Here is a 17,338-nt window from a genome sequence, read left to right as displayed (position 1 = left end):
CCGGAGAGCCGGTTTGGTGTAGTGGTTAAGTGTGCGGACTCTTATCTGGGAGAACCGGGTTTGATTCCCCACTCCTCCACTTGCACCTGCTAGAATGGCCTTGGGTCAGCCATAGCTCTGGCAGAGGTTGTCCTTGAAAGTGCAGCTGCTGTGAGAGCCCTCTCCAGCCCCACCCACCTCACAGGGTGACTGTTGTGGGGGAGGAAGGTAAAGGAGATTGTGAGCCGCTCTGAGACTCTACGGAGTGGAGGGCGGGATATAAATCCAATATCTTCTATCTTCTTCTTATCAACAACAGCAAGGATACAACTAGCAAAGCTCATAATTTGTGAAAGTTCCGAACGCATATGGGTTAACTTTACTGTGCAAAATTCTGTAGAAGAATTGAGTCCAACTTGAGAGACAGCTCCTCTAAAATGAATTGCTAAAAGAGAGGGCCTTGCATTTGACTATGATGAAGATATCATCAGCTATGAATGGTCACTTTGCTTATTGGTACATTGCATGATGAAGATATTTTAAAACTTAGCATTTCAGGATGATAGAAGTGATCATTGGAGGTGGTTGTACAACCAGAAGGATTAACAGAGGCAACAGTAACCAGGAGAATTTTTATAATCAGAGCTGGGCACTGAGAGCTAGAAGCCTTTTGGCAAACATGAAGTTTGACTTTTCCTTATCCTAGCTTCCTGTTCCCTATTTAAAAAAACCAATCTATTTACCAAACTTTCTACCAAATGGGATAGGCTGTTTCCATATTCTGCCACTCTTCCTCAGTTGAGTTGAGCCAACTGCAAGAGCAGATGAAGAAATTACAGGAACAGTTTCATTGTCAAAGGATTTACCCATTACACACTGTCCAGATGAGCATTTTAAGAATATCAATGTTGATCAATCCTAATTCTGTTTTTAACTATTCTGTTGCCAAATTTGCAAGCTGACTTAAAGGATCGTTCTTTACGACATTGGTCACTGTGTCAAAGTTGAGGCATCAACATGTCAGGAAATTCTGTTACAAACAACAGCAATAGGTCAGCCAGCAAACTCTTCTTGGCAGGAAAATGACCGGCAATTTGTTTTTGTTTAATGTACATGCTACTTTCTCAGGTAACAATCAGATGATAAAAATAATAGAACAAGACATATTGATGAAGGCTAGATCAAGCTGCAGGTAATAAAAGCAGAAATCTCCATAAAACCGAGTGTTGGAAACTCTCTAAAACTTTAATGTAGCACCTAAAAAATATAACTTTTAGGACCCATTGGATCTTACTGTGGAGTGCATTTTCTAAACAGTTCCCCTTGGGTTGCTGAACTCCTAACCTGTGATTGTAGAATTGCCTAATGAGGGCTCTGAAGTAGATACAGCTTAGGCAGGCTGATAATGGTGCTTTTTGCTGAGTTAGATAAATTTTAATAGTTGAATGCTTGCTAAAGAGAATAAAGTATGAGCATACCTGATTGTTAGAGCATTCTACTTGATGCTGTGGATTTCATCATCTGGAAAAGGTTTCTGGAAAAGGTGCTGAATGCCCTGCTTTTAGAATAAGAAAGCTTGATCTTGTTGAAATCATAGGGGATATCAAAATTATTAGAATACATTCATATCAGCCATAAATCTGAGCCTTGGTATGCTTCTCATTCAAGATGTGATTATTAGGAAAGCTTGAAATGTGCCGTTTGCGCTTCTCTCCTTTCTAAATGGGGAACTATGAATGGTCTCCGGTATGGATGAGGTACTTTCCATGCTAGCTAGAAGGCTGGCACTTGATGCATGCAGTCTAAGATACTACAATTATTAGAAAAATGTGACAGTGGAATATCTTGGAATCTTCCAGTCAAAGCTCAGGGCACTTCGCTTACACCACAGTACAAACAACATAGCATTATGCATATCATTTATTTAGATGATATTATTGTGCTCTCCAGTGGGGACCCGAAGTGGTTTACAACATTCTTCCATTTTCCATTTTATCCTCAAACAACAACTTTGTGAGGTGGGTTAGGTGGAGATTGTGTGACTGGCATAAGTTCACCCAGTGAGGTTCTATGGCTGAGTAAGGATTTGAGCATGAGTCTCTTAGAACTTACTCTGCCATTCTAACCTCTACACCATGCCTCCTGGGCATTGTGTTGCTTGTGTAGTATGCTTAAACTAGATGTGCTTACACAAGGGACAGACTCCAAAAGTATATCATAAATTTAATTATTAGGCATCGAGAGCCTTGATTCAGACTGGCACTGTTGCACATGGGTGGCAGGTGCTCATGCCACACTCCTAATCAGAATCAGGGCCCCATGTGTCTAACAATTTAAATTTAAAAAGAGCTGGAAACTGATCACGGAAATCCCGGCATATCTTCTAGTTTGTCTCCTGTAAGATTCTGCAGAGCCTCGTTATGTTATACTTGCTGTTAAGCATGTTGTTTCTTCCCTGTGGTTTTAGCTCAAATGCAACTTCCTATTCCCCTGAATCTTTGTAAGTTTTCCAGCATTATTTTGACATGGAGGTCGGTTTCCCTCAAAGTCTCTCAAATGATTTTTGGTTAGTCAATTAAGTCAATTGCCCATTGCCCCTTTAAGGGAGAAGAAGTCTCCTAGGGTAGGGCAGAATATAAATCTGCTAAATAAATAAATAAACTTCAAGAGTCAACATGTTTTTCAGCTCAGCTCAACTGTCCCATTCTGCTGCCTTCCCAGGCTGAAACCCTTGCTGTGTTAGGTATTGTGGTCCAAAGGTTTAGTTAATATGTGCTAGTCGAGTAAGTGAACCACATGAGAGATGGTTTATTTTGTTTCTGAAGAAATTGGATTTAGTGATTAGTGAATACTGCAGCCAAGCTGTGAACATTTTCCCCATTCTACATGAAGAGTTCAGAAAAATACTTTGTTCACAAAGGGGCACAGAAATGTAAAAACCAGGCAGGAGTATCCCGGAAAGGTCCTCTGACACTGAGGAAGAAGGGATGCACAGTGCTCTGCTTTCACCTTGATCTCAGCTAACATAACATGACTTAGAGAAAGAAAATTATAACTGCGCTTCAGTTCTGTGCTAGTCACTTGCCTTTTTAGTCAGTGGCCATAAGTGCTTTTGGCAAGATTCTCTGGTATTGCTGGTTTCTGAAATAAAAGCTTCTCAATTGGAAATGATAATGTTTCGCCATTCTTGAGAGGAATTGGTTGGGTGGCCAAGGTTGGTTGATTCTCTGATATTAACAGAATTTTAAGATGTCCCACCATGTGGTAATTCATTCTTTCCTTCCCCCAAGAGAAGCAAACCCAGGCTCCAAGGCCAACGTCAAGTTATTTGCCTCAGCCTCTGAAGTTTGTTGCCAGGAGAAAGTCTGATGTGGGTGCCAGTCAGAGATCTCAAACATCACAGAGATCCAGTGTAATTAAACCAGAGGTCTTCGTGGAAGCCTTTTCCGGACTCAGGTTAAGGTCAGCTATCTATGTGGAAAAGTGATTATGGTTTTGTATCATAAAAGCATGAGGGAAGTGGGTCATGGTACAAAAAAATGAACATTCTGCAATCAGAAATCTAAACTGATCTGTATGAGTGAGACACGTTTAATTCATAAGCTTTGATGGGGTGGGGGGGGTGTTAACACCAGGTGGTGAAACCGATCTGCAACCAAACAATAGCCTATTCAGAAGTGGGCTTCTGAGATTTCCTTAGGCATCACTTACACGCTTCCAAGCATATCTTTTCAGTATTGTGCTGCTAGAAACTCATTTGACTTTTCTTTTAAAACTGGAAGCAGAGATTCTCTGGCATCTAAGTTCTGTGTCTAATACCACATCCTGAGCTTTTCTGCCCTCCTGCAGGACTGCAGCACAAACACCTGCTAAGAGACCATTTGAAATAATGGCTTCTGAATATAGATACATTTCTTTTTAATTTGTGATGTCCGACATGTGCTAATTGGTGCAAATCCAGAGATGCTGGCTGACTCCTAACGAGATGCAGCAGTTCAAGGTAGTTAAATACAATGAGATGCTGAAATGTGTTTTTCAGCGAAGAAATAAGACTGCAGCTTCATAGTGAAGTTTCAGTGGTTAACAATAGAATGTAATGACATTATCAAATGTTTTTTGTAGATTTCCACAGCCTCATGTTCTTTCTTCTCAGATGGCGATGTTTACACTTGACTAGGTGAATAATATTGGTTGTTGCCTTGAGTAAAGACTGTTTGGTGGCGTTTTGCATCTGGGATTTCTCACTCTGTCTTTCTACACTGTCATTGTAGAAAACCCCATGTGTCTTCGGCTGAGATGGAGAGAAAAATGGCAGGCCGGACATTAATTAGACTCTCTCAATTACAAGACAAGCTTTCGTCAGGGAATCTTGAGGAAATGAACTGGGTGACTTTTGGCGTTATCTTAAAGAAGGTCACTCTTCAGAGCTCCAGTAATGTAAATAGCATCATTTTTTCTTTTGTGCATTCAATTATGCCATTCTTATGGCTGTTTGTTGGGCTGTATATCCTCCTGAGTTTTTAAAGATCAGTCACTGAATAAACATAAGGCTAGGCTCTTGGGAATGGTTTTGCCCATGCTTTAGCAGTAGCGGTATGAAGGGCATCCTTTTTGCCAAGCATTCTGGGCGACTGAACACCTGGGGAATTGGCCTCTGCATAATTTTAACTGGTTAGCAGGGTGTGACAAAATGCCTGCCTTGTTGGGATTTGATTTTGAAAAGAGGCTGTTTTTCCTGTGGGAAGTAGTCGGCTCACAGCTCACTTACAGCAGACTGCTCATGCTCTCCCTCCCTCCTTTTGTTAACCACAAAGAAAGGAGTTATTTTCTAGAGAGACTGGATGAAAACAGGAAGTTCCAGATGTGTGGAGAGTGTTGCACCCTCAAGGAGAGCAGACATCTAGCTGTGCTGTGCTACACATCAGCCATTTTGAGAGACCAGGCGGCCTGTTTGGAAGCTGCAGATCTCTCTGGTGATGTAAAGAGCTACAGACCCAACTTGCAACTTTTAGAGACTTATTATGCCTATTCTGCTCGAAACAACTAGCTAGAGTGTATGTTAGAGGAGGGAAAGAAGGAATGTGTTTATTCCAAATTCCTTTTCTTTCTTTTTTGCTGATCTGGTGCTGGGTTAAGGGTGTATATGTACACTTTTTCTTTTCAGTAAATATTATGACCTTTTGAAATTGCCAGTGTTCTCTGGGCTCCGTAGTTCTCCAACTGCTTGGACATGCTATTTGCGGGAGGGGGCCCCAGATTACAAAGGAAGTGGTCAAGGCACCTGTTTCCAACTCTCCAGGGGGGAGCCCCAAAAAGAAATTTGGTCCCTGTATTAACCATGCACTGGGTAACAAGAGACCTCAGGTTGAGAAGGGAGTCAGGAGTCTGTCCCTCGTGGCAGGAAGACCCCAAAAGGACAGCGGTGGCAGTGGTGCCCTAAGTGGCAGGGAGCAGAATAGCTCCCTCCAGAAGTTGGTAGCCCAACAGAGAGAGTAGGCAGAACTGGGTCTGCATGGAAAAGCAGGCAGGTTCCACCACACAGGTAGAAATTTCTCTTTTTGTTTTGGGCAGTAGGCAGTAGTGACAGGGAAAATGTCTCCTGCCTGAGTGCTTTGCTTCCATCCTTCTAGGAGCTGCAATAAGGCAGGTCACAAGGTCTTCCTTCTTTAAAACACTGAGTAGGTAACTGACAATTCCATGGTAGTCAAAAGTCAGTCCTCACAAAAATTGTTCTGCAGTTTTTCTTGGCACCTGTTGTTAAATGCCACATCAGGCAGAATATGAAGGCCCTTTGGAATCTGTTTCATAATCTCTCTTGTAAGTGCGGAGCTGTAAAAGGAGGGAAGAGAAGGCACCTTGAGATGTTGATGTATTTTACTTGTTATATCTCACAATTTTGCGTCATTGCCCAGCTGTACAAAATGGCTGTGTTTCACTGCCGTTCTGCATCTGAATGGCTGCTGTTTCAGGTTTCAGGTGAACCAGGTTTCAGAATGAACCTGAAATCTCCAGTTCATATCTCACCTTGGTTACAGGCTGACGTAGCTGTCTTTGGAAAGCCATTTTCTTTCAGCCTCAGGCCTCCATTTGCAATGTGGGTGTAATAATACCTCATGTGGGGATTATACGACCTCACAGATTTGCTATAAAGTTCCCTGATGGTATGTTTGTAAAGTACACTTAGTGCTTGAAATGTAGCAATGCAAATGCTCCTTACTGAAGAACAGTACAGAGTTGAAGCTTCCACTTTCGTCCAGCCCATACCATAAGCCTCTTATAAAACGTTTTAAAAACCCTCAAACTTTGTTTCTTCTTCCAAATCATTTAAAATATTACAGAGAGGGCTAAGCATCTGAATTTGTATAACAATTGAGTAAGCTGGGTTGTAGCATTCAGAGTAGGTATTTAGTAAATTTCACCTTTTTTACAGCAAACCCATATATGGAAACCTTGTGCTCTGATGGGTGATTTGCAGGGAGACCCAATAGCTGTAGGAGGTAGAGTTTTTATTTGCGTTGTCTTTACAGTTACAACCTCTTCTAGGGTAAAACTTTCAGCATCTGGAGCTTGAACGACCTGCATGACTTCAGCAGATGTGTCTCCTTGTTTCTCTTTGGTGATGTTCACAAAGATCACTGGAAAGCGGATCAAGGCATGGCCATTGGGCTGCTGAATGCTAATCCCATGAAGTCAAAGGAAGGGTCAAATGAGGTATGCATCCCCCACTCCCCATCACCACCACCACCATTTTCCTTTTAACAATTTTTCATACCTGCATCAAGCTCTCAGGCTTGCCATGTATTATAACTTATAACAGGAATGTCAAAGACAAAAATGGATTGGGACGAACTTTCCACCCAGCAGATCTACCTTTTTGAAAACAAATCAGCCAGTATCATAATGCCCCTGTATAAATCGATGGTGCGGTCTCATTTGGAGTACTGTGTGCAGTTCTGGTCGCCGCACCTCAAAAAGGATATTATAGCATTGGAGAAAGTCCAGAAAAGGGCAACTAGAATGATTAATGGGCTGGAACACTTTCCCTATGAAGAAAGGTTGAAACGCTTGGGGCTCTTTAGCTTGGAGAAACGTCGACTGCGGGGTGACATGATAGAGGTTTACAAGATAATGCATGGGATGGAGAAAGAAGTACTTTTCTCCCTTTCTCACAAGAACTCGTGGGCATTCGATGAAATTGCTGAGCAGACAGGTTAAAACGGATAGAAGGAAGTACTTCTTCACCCAAAGGGTGATTAACATGTGGAATTCACTGCCACAGGAGGTGGTGGCGGCCACAAGCGTAGCCACCTTCAAGAGGGGTTTAGATAAAAATACGGAGCAGAGGTCCATCAGTGGCTATTAGCCACAGTGTGTGTATATAATTTTTTTTGGCCACTGTGTGACACAGAGTGTTGGACTGGAAGGGCCATTGGCCTGATCTAACATGGCTTTTCTTATGTTCTTATGCGTCCCACCTGCTTTGGATAAGTGCCCACCTCCAAGAAATAAAATACCTCCTATGGGCAGGTATGTGTGCGATTGGACTTGTCACAAAATGTTAGAACGTTCCATGCCAAGCTTCTTACTATGATTGAGGCAGCTGGATCCCAAATGGGTACTCTCTGCAAACACAAAGGTTATATCTCCTGCGTGCCTCTCCTGCTCTAACAAAGTGGAGAAAAGCCAGGGCTGGTTCTTTGCTTCAGGGAGAAGGAAGTGAGGATTAGGAAACACACTGGTGATTACTGTGCTACACACTTTCACCTAGTAATGGCATTTGCTCAGTATCATCATTGAAAGTTAGCACCCCTTACTGATATTGCTTCTCTTTAGGTGTGTGTGTCTGTTGATCATCCTGAAAAGATCTTACTTTTGGGTGAGGCCATGGACCTAGGAACCTGCAAAGCCAGGAAGAAAAATGGAGAGCCTTGCACACAGAGAGTTAATCTGGTGGGTATACTTTTGCTGGGTTTCTATTAACCTTTTGTGGATGTTGGAAGGCCGTCTGTCTGTTTTCTGGGAGGCCTGTGTGTTGTTTTTGGGATGTTACAATAACTTATAACAGGAATGTCAAAGACAAAAAATGGATTGGGACGAACTTTTCACCCAGCAGATCTACCTTTTTTTCCCCCATTAAAAAAAAAATCAGGATTTGTTAAGCTGGGCAGTACTAAGGGTTAATTTTTGATTGTCTCGTCCTCCAGAACAGCTGTGAGTATTGCCAGTATCATGTCCAGTCCCAATACCGACGTCTCAGTTCAAAGCGGGCAGATCTGCAGTCATCCTTTTCAGTCACTCGGGCTCCAAAAAGGACAGTGAAGAAGGCCCTTGGCTTGAAGGAGAGACTTTGTCAAAACGGATTTCATTACGGAGGGGTTTCCTCAGCAGCCTATGCAGCCTCAGTGTAAGAAATCATATTTCCTTTCCTGTTTTCCTTTACCAGATACGCTGCTGTCACTAAAAGTAAAATTTAGTGCCATGTTAGAAGTTGTACAAAATATTACTTTCAGGGAGAGCCCAAGTGGGTAGCCGTTACGGTGTGAAGCAATATAATAAAACTAGAGCCCAGTGGCACCTTTAAGACCAACCAAGCTTTATTCAAGGCATGAGCTTTTGTGTGCCAGCTTGGCTTGTTTTTCCTGTTTTGTCTCAAAATGTCTTCATCATGTTATATGCTAATTTGCTGTTCAGCTCTGTCAATAAGTTTGAATGGTTTTCGTCCATTTCATTTTATTTGAAGAAGTGTGCTTGCGCACAAAGTCTCATACCTTGAATAAGAACATAAGAGAAGCCATGTTGGATCAGGCCAGTGGCTCATCCAGTCCAACACTCTGTGTCACATAAGAACAGAAGAGAAGCCCTGTTGGATCAGGCCAATGGCCCCTCCAGTCCAACACTCTGTGTCACATAAGAACATAAGAGAAGCCCTGTTGGATCAGGCCAATGGCCCATCCGGTCCAACACTCTGTGTCACATAAGAACATAAGAGGAGCCATGTTGGATCAGGCCAGTGGCCCATCCAGTCCAACACTCTGTGTCACATAAGAGAAGCCATGTTGGATCAGGCCAGTGGCCCCTCCAGTCCCCAACACTCTGTGTCACATAAGAACATAAGAGAAGCCCTGTTGGATCAGGCCAATGGCCCCTCCAGTCCAACACGCTGTGTCACATAAGAGAAGCCATGTTGGATCAGGCCAGTGGCTCATCCAGTCCAACACTCTGTGTCACATAAGAACAGAAGAGAAGCCCTGTTGGATCAGGCCAATGGCCCCTCCAGTCCAACACTCTGTGTCACATAAGAACATAAGAGAAGCCCTGTTGGATCAGGCCAATGGCCCATCCGGTCCAACACTCTGTGTCACATAAGAACATAAGAGGAGCCATGTTGGATCAGGCCAATGGCCCCTCCAGTCCAACACTCTGTGTCACATAAGAACAGAAGAGAAGCCCTGTTGGATCGGACCAATGGCCCCTCCAGTCCAACACTCTGTGTCACATAAGAGAAGCCCTGTTGGATCAGGCCAATGGCCCCTCCAGTCCAACACTCTGTGTCACATAAGAACATAAGAGAAGCCCTGTTGGATCAGGCCAATGGCCCCTCCAGTCCAACACTCTGTGTCACATAAGAACATAAGAGAAGCCCTGTTGGATCAGGCCAATGGCCCCTCCAGTCCAACACGCTGTGTCACATAAGAGAAGCCATGTTGGATCAGGCCAATGGCCCATCCAGTCCACCACTCTGTGTCACATAAGAACATAAGAGAAGCCATGTTGGATCAGGCCAGTGGCCCATCCAGTCCAACACTCTGTGTCACATAAGAGAAGCCCTGTTGGATCAGGCCAATGGCCCATCCAGTCCAACACTCTGTGTCACATAAGAACATAAGAGAAGCCATGTTGGATCAGGCCAGTGGCCCATCCAGTCCAACACTCTGTGTCACATAAGAACATAAGAGAAGCCATGTTGGATCAGGCCAGTGGCCCATCCAGTCCAACACTCTGTGTCACATAAGAACATAAGAGAAGCCCTGTTGGATCAGGCCAATGGCCCCTCCAGTCCAACACTCTGTGTCACATAAGAACATAAGAGAAGCCCTGTTGGATCAGGCCAATGGCCCCTCCAGTCCAACACGCTGTGTCACATAAGAGAAGCCATGTTGGATCAGGCCAATGGCCCATCTGGTCCAACACTCTGTGTCACATAAGATGAGCCATGTTGGATCAGGCCAGTGGCCCATCCAGTGGCCGCCACCACCTCCTGTGGCAGTGAATTCCACATGTTAATCACCCTTTGGGTGAAGAAGGACTTCCTTTTATCCGTTCTAACCTGTCTGCTCAGCAATTTCATCGAATGCCCACGAGTTCTTGTGAGAAAGGGAGAAAGGTGCCACTGGATTTTAACTTTATTCTTTTTTAGTGAGAGCAAAAATTTTAGGTCCTGTGTTGTCCTGATACAGAATTTGGGATGAATGGTATTAACCATTCTCTTCTTTGGAAAGAGTAAAGGTAATCCGAATGCAAATTTGCAGGCAGATGGCTATCTACACTGAGAAGCTGGTGTGTCGAAAGAGGCCACTGGTGGGAGTGAAGAGGTGGCAAATGAGAGACACAGTTCTAACAAGGGCTGAATGTTAGAGTGCAGCCACACCTGTGCTGTAGGGGATAAAAAATGGGGCAGGTAAGTTTAAGCATGGGGTTCCTGGACAGGCTTAGGTTTTCCAGAAGGTTTGGGAATTATTTTGGGGGAAGGAATTCTTTCCTCATGGCACCAGAGTGAACACTCAAGGTTGTTCAAAGTAGATTTGTTATCATTGCCATAGTTGCAGTCTTTTCCCAACTTTTCATTGCACCTATGGGAGATGTCTCTCTTGGGGGTTTACATGGAAGCTTCTCAGCCTCTGAAAACTGAAACCCTGTGGTTTTGTTCTGGATAACTCAGGATTTCTTCTTGAGGAAGAATAACACCTGCTCATGCAGAATGGGAGCCGATGGTAGCATTTGGACAACTACCTCCAATTGTGCAGTCTGAACATGGCTTTCTGTTTCAAGGTGTTGTGTTCCTTTCCTTCTTTTTTCAGCGCAGGAGCTGCTGCCCCCAAGAAGAAGATCCAAACCACTCTATCCAATTTGGTTGTGAGAGGAGCTGACACAATTCTGCAGGAAACAAAGCAAAAACTGGGTAACATTCTTTAACAGTTCTGGTCTTCAAGCATCTCTGCAGTTGACAAGCTTTTCCCCCTGCAGCAACAAGAGATCCCAGCAATAATTCTTCCAAATCACCAAGATTTTCCAGACACCTGCTGGAATCATATTTGCAGGCAGAAACTGAGTTATCGTTTGGTTGTTTAAAATTTCCTTAAGTGAAACAGACCAAGACCTTGAGATAATCTAGGGCAGATCAGAGCTGGTTAGACAAAGATAATGAGTGTGGGTGTGAAGTAGGGTCCATTTCCATGGGGTGTTTTTAAAAAGATGCTACTGAAGAGTCAATTCTTCAGATGAAGCAAATGTCATTAAGAAATGTGTTAATGTCTGCCAAGTAGGGAAATGTGCCTTTGACCGGTAGGGTAACAGTTTTTTGATGGTATGTTTTGACCTCGAAGTAGGTATACTTCTAACCTCCCTCAAGCAGCATTTTCAATCACCTTGAGACATAAGTCTTGAAAAGCGTAACAGTGTGAAGCACATGAAGTTAGCTTTTTTTTTACTTTGTTCTCCAAACACAATGCTCTAGTGCTTACATTTCATAACAGAGCAGAGGTCCAGTGGCACCTTAAACAATAACACCATTTTATTATTCTGGTTTGAGCTTTCATAAAAACACTTCCCTTCTTCAGATACAGTGGGAAGAAAAAAGATGGTATTGGATTTATACCCCGCCCTACACTCTGAATCTCAGAACGGCTTACAATCTCCTTTACCTCCCCCCCCCCTTCCAGCCAAAACAGACACCCTGTGTGGTAGGTGGGGCTGAGGGAGCTCTCACAGACGCTGCCCTTTTAAGGACAGCTCTGAGATAGCTATGGCTGATCCAAGGCCATTCCAGCTGCTGCAAGTGGAGGAGTGGGGAATCAAACTCAGTTCTCCTAGATAAGAGTCTGCGCACTTAACCACTACACCAACTGGCTCTCAATAATTTCCCCCATTTTTATAGTAAATTACAGAAAGGCAGGGGGAAAGGAGTGTAGTAGAGAAAGACCTAGTATAATAAATCGGGTGAAATTCTCTGTGTGAGGTCTTGAACCGCTTGGGTAGTTTGATAGATCAGCCACACACGCCCCTTCCAGATTCTCCCTTCCCATCTGAGTGTTCTGTGTTACATGCACATGGACACTGACCCTGGCCAACTTGAACCATGTCCCCTTACAACCGTTACTTGCAAATCAGCTTCAGTCTCGTGCTTCCAAATGATGGCTTGTGAGGGACTCATGTCTTGCACTCATAGCAGATGTTGGTGCAGAACACCATGACAAGTGGCAAAGTGTGGCTGGACTATTCTTGTACGCAGTGGTCTCATCCTAGGCTTTAGTCTTTGCTGTGCAGGTAGTATCATATAAACTGAGCTATTCGGAATCTGTGTAAGATTCTATCCGGAATCTATGTAAGATTCTATCCGGAAACTATTCGGAACCTTGCGTTATCACCTGGCTGCCACCGTTGGATCGTATTTGTAAGTAGGTCTGTGTGTACTCCGGGCTAAATAATAATAATTTTCATCCTGTCAAGGCTTATTTTCTTGTGCCAAGAAAATAGAGAGTCCCATAAACATTAGTTATGTGTGTTGAGCAGATTTGCATAGCTTTTCTTAATTTTCATCTTTTATCCCTCTGGTTTTGCGAGGCATGTAGAGAGGGCCAGGTCCTCAACTTAGTCCCCTGCTTCTTTGTTTCAGCTTTGCCGTGTTCAGATGAATTCAAGGAACTTCTGGCCACAACCTCCGTTGGGGCACAAAACCTAAACCGGCACTTAGCCAAAGCTAGTGTACCAGGTATGTGGGAAGGGAGGCAGGAATGCATTTGGCTCTTATGGGAGAAAGGCTGCCTCCTCTATCACTTATTTTCCCCTCTTCTCTCCACCTCCCTTACCAGCAGCACTGACCAGGAAGCCAAGCTCAGATTTCCGGTCCATCTCTGCCTCCATGCTGCTGAAACAACAGAAGCAGCAAATGCTGGAAGCCAGAAAAAGGAGATCTGAAGAGCTGCAGAAGAGGTAATGCCCTTGAAAGTTTAGTGTTTGTGTGTGAGGAAACTGCTCTCTTCTTGTTCTTGTTCAAAAAGTGATTTCCAAACCAGTCTTAAAGTATCTAGCCTATCCTATCTGTTGACAGCTCTTGAACAAAGCAGCCCAGTGAAGCAAAATAAATGTATGGTCCTGAAAAAAGTCTTCTTGCTGAGCCCTCTGCTGATTCCCCACCCCCACCCCAAAGGAATAAACACTTCCCATTCAGATTTAAAATGGGTTCTTGGTCTGTGGTCCATGGGGACCTTCTCGGTGGCTCAACGACTGGGGAAAGTGGCACAAGGTCTAGTTTGGTAGCAGTTATCACCTCCCCACTCACCCCCAGTTCCCTTGGACCAGAAGCAGGGGGCTGGGAGATGGTGATAAATGTACATTGATTGTCTGGCACTGCTGCTGGCCAAGAGTGAGCTGAGCCCTAGCCACACTGCCAGAGCCTCAAGGCTGGGCTTGGACCGATGGCAGTAGGAGTGCGGTGAGAGAGTAGAAGAGGAAAGAATGTGGAAGCAGAGCAAGGAAATTACAAGATGCTGAGCAAGGACAGAGTAGGAAACAGGCAGATTCTGATGATTTCTTTGTTATGTGTATTTAGGATTGCATGTATTTATTTTAAAGAACAAATTTAAGTGAAGGCAGCTGCACGTAAAAGTAACCATCATGCAACAAGATCACTAGAAGCACAACAGAGGTCTTCAAAAATCAGTAAACCAGCTCAGTGGCCCTTGGCACCTGAGATGTTTAGGTTTCCTAGAGTAGAATTTAACTTTGTATTGGGTCATCTCACATTGCTTCCATCTCTTAGCAGTCTGTTTTTCCCACTACAATTATGCATGGTATCAGTTCTATTTCTTTCACATAGCGAAACAAAAGGACAAGCAACTTAATCATATATTGTACCCTATAACTCTCCCTCTGAGTCGGAGGACATCTTGGGCGTTTCCCACCATCATATCAGGGAGGCAAGAAATAGAATCCTTCCCCTTCCTGTGATACTGTGAAAGTGAAGTATTTCTCCACCCACTGAAGTCATATACATGTTATTCATAGCTTCTGTCTTCTGATTTAAGGTTTCTGCAAACTGCAAGTAATTCAAGTGCCCCAGCACTGCCCTCTTCCTTAGTGCTGTTGTCTCCAACTTCAGGAGCTGAATTCCCCAAAGTCACAAAACTGTCCAGTCCCCAGACACCTAGGCTTGGCATGGGTTTTTCTGAAGGAGATGACATTCTCTTCTTTGACAACTTGGTTCCTCCAGCACGCAAGCCAAATGGCTTGGCAGAAGCGAAAAAGGTAAGTTTTCCTCGGAAGCTCTTAATGCTAACCATGAGGCGCTCAGTAAAAACTCAACGTTCAGTCAAATGCAACTGCTGTTGGCATGAACGTTTCTCATTCCAAGTTGGCTTGAAGACTTGACAGTGATTGTTTGATGATAGTTTTGTGGGGAAAAGTTGAATGCTGGTGAGCAGGAAATTTTGATTATATTTTAAAATAACTTTCTTGGATTTATAAATTGAATTTAATACATAACTTTGGGCCCCCTGTAATAAAGAAGCATAGACTTTCATTCAGACTACAATAGCTCCTTCAGCATCACGTCTCTTCCCTCTCTTATCTAGAAAAAAGGAGAACCAGATTCAAGTATCTTACATTTTGAACCTGTTGAGAAGCGTGTATATCAGAGCCAGTGAGTGAAAGAGTAAAGGCAGCCAATGACAACAGGAGTATCAAATGTGAAATAAAATCCCACATTTTCATACCAGTATACAAGTTTTCTGATGGGGGCAAGAGGGCAAGACTTCTGTCGTCTTCATGGAAATAATTTGTATTAACTTCAGCAATTTAAGATGGAGGCTGCAGGTACACAGATCACTTCTGTCTTTACTGTGCAATAGGAAACATCTAGAACAATTCCATAACATGGTGTACACCAGTGTATTTCCTGACTCCCCAGACACCAATTTGCTAAAGGAAAGTTCCAGATATCCTCCGCCTCATTGGACCAGGAGGGGCTTCAGAGGACCCTGGGAGGCATCAGCTTTTTATTTTATTATTTATCAGATTTATATCACGCCCTCCCCTAATGGGCTCAGGGCGGCTAACAACAGTTAAAACAACATTGTGGTGAAGTTCCCTCCCTTTCAGAAGTCACTGTGTCATCATAGGGAGGTGCTTGGCTTGGTACTTTTCAACATTCTGAAATTGTCCCTCCTCATACGACAGCCATTTTGTGACTGGCAGTGCCTCCAGGCAGCCATTTTGTGACTGGCAGTGCCTCAAGGCAGCCATTTTGTGACTGGCAGTGCCTCAAGGCAGCCATTTTGTAGTTGTGCCTGCTACATTTTCTCAAAATTCTGAAAGCACCCAGAGGCTCAACAAGATTGGGGACTCCTAATACAGAACTTGGCTCAGTTTTTCAAACAGAGCAGAGAGGTGAAATATATTTGCTCTTCAGCTTAAGTAAGCTTCACTGGATTTCCTCACTTGAGCGTGTTTGCGACCTCCAAGCATGAATATTCCGTCTTCACTTTTTTTCAGATAGCAGCCATAAATAAACTGCGTGCCAAGGGCCAGATCCTCTCCAAAGTTGACCCAAACAGCATAAAACGGAAACGATCCGATCTTGACATTCTAGAGCTTGCTGAGAGAATGCAAAAAAGTGTCCCTGCGGTAGAAGGTATGCAAGCACACAGATCCAGAACTAAAGATGTTGTTACGCTTAGCTTTGTAAAGCCGCCATATCTCAGACTTACTCCCAGGTTTAGTTGCCTTGGTGCAGACCCACTACAGTGGAGGGCTGGCTCCAGAGATCTACATACAGAGGCTTGTCCAATCTGTGGCCCAAGGATGGCTTTGAATGCGGCCCCAACACAAGCTCATAAACTTCCTTAAAACAGTACCTGAAACTGGCTGCCAATCACCTACCGAGTCCAGTACAAAGTGTTGGTTATTACCTCTAAAGCCCTATATGGCCGAGGACCAGCCTACCTAAGGGACTGTCTCTCCCCATATGAACCCCAGAGGGCACTGAGGTCAGTGGGTAAAAATAAAATGACCATCCCTGGGCCGAGAGAGGCCAAACTCCAAAACATCAGAGCACGGGCCTTTTCAGCCGCGGCTCCTGCACTGTGGAACCAGCTTCCGGAGGAAGTGCGGGCCCTGCGGAACCTCGACCAGTTCCGCAGGGCCTGCAAGACCGCCCTTTTCAGACAATCCTATACTGATATCGACTGCTGAGCTGCTAGGAATAAAAGAACCGCCATCTATAATATTACCATGGAACTATCTAAACTGGTAGAGAGGGCATGGAGAGGGAACAATTATTTCCCTTCCCCTTCTATTGGAAATTTAGAGACATGGTTTGGGAACAGCAAAACAAACATCTTTTCCACCTAACCCTGTAGCTAGCAGTTTTTATAGGTCCCCACTGCAGCCTCAGTTCTCCCAGCCCCCTCTGGACCCCTCATTTGTATCACCTGTTGTTGGTAAGCAGACTGAATTAAACTGGGCTGGGATAGGCTGCAGGGAGGATGACAAGTCAGGAAGAAGGAGCAGAGCCTGAGCCCCTCACAGACCGCCTCACACCTTCAAATGGGCAGTTTGCTCCTCCCTTTGTTCCTGCTAACCAAAGTGCCCACTGATACTTTGTGTAAGGAGCCCACCCTCACCTATCTGAAAGAAACAAACATAGTGCAGAGAGAATAATGCAGCTACAGAATTTGGGATCAGGCAAAGGAAACCAAACAAACCCTATTTTCTCTGGAAAGCAAAGGGCATTTAAAGGTTACTTTCTTGTTGTGCTTGAAACTTGTTCGCTCCTGGCTCTGCTCTCCATTTCTCAATGATCATTCTTAAAGGAAACAAGAATCAGAAAGCCAGGCATTTTCCTGAGAATGGGGGGGTGGTTTGAGCAGTAGGCAGGCTATTCTGGCTGGGAGGAAGACCATATTCCTTCTGGATTTATCCCCATTTGTTGGTGTAAATTGCTGTCATAGTGGATCAGGTTCTCAATAGAGCAGTTTTAAGAGTAGGCGGACTCTACACAACACTGATGTAGAGGCCCACCAGATACAAACATTCTACTAGCAGTAGTGAGAGCACTGCAGCCTGGTTGAGCCTCTCTTATTCG

The 17,338-nt window shown here is 44.1% G+C and overlaps 1 protein-coding gene across 1 annotated transcript in view; it reads left to right on the top strand.

The window, feature by feature from the left end:
* MCM10 (minichromosome maintenance 10 replication initiation factor) overlaps window positions 1-17,338 on the top strand; it is a 39,222-nt gene that overhangs the window by 6,331 nt on the left and 15,553 nt on the right. The window contains exons 4-15 of the mRNA XM_060258530.1: window positions 778-857; window positions 2,701-2,722; window positions 3,270-3,441; window positions 4,251-4,416; window positions 6,523-6,690; window positions 7,813-7,929; window positions 8,184-8,383; window positions 11,058-11,158; window positions 12,872-12,967; window positions 13,068-13,188; window positions 14,283-14,502; window positions 15,748-15,886. Of these exons, the coding sequence (XP_060114513.1) occupies window positions 778-857; window positions 2,701-2,722; window positions 3,270-3,441; window positions 4,251-4,416; window positions 6,523-6,690; window positions 7,813-7,929; window positions 8,184-8,383; window positions 11,058-11,158; window positions 12,872-12,967; window positions 13,068-13,188; window positions 14,283-14,502; window positions 15,748-15,886 (1,602 nt within the window). The remainder of the gene's footprint in view (window positions 1-777; window positions 858-2,700; window positions 2,723-3,269; window positions 3,442-4,250; window positions 4,417-6,522; window positions 6,691-7,812; window positions 7,930-8,183; window positions 8,384-11,057; window positions 11,159-12,871; window positions 12,968-13,067; window positions 13,189-14,282; window positions 14,503-15,747; window positions 15,887-17,338) is intronic.

The sequence above is a fragment of the Heteronotia binoei genome, chromosome 17, assembly GCF_032191835.1.
Source record: "Heteronotia binoei isolate CCM8104 ecotype False Entrance Well chromosome 17, APGP_CSIRO_Hbin_v1, whole genome shotgun sequence".
In the NCBI taxonomy this organism is placed as follows: Eukaryota; Metazoa; Chordata; class Lepidosauria; order Squamata; family Gekkonidae; genus Heteronotia; species Heteronotia binoei.
This window is presented reverse-complemented; position numbering and strand designations above follow the sequence as displayed.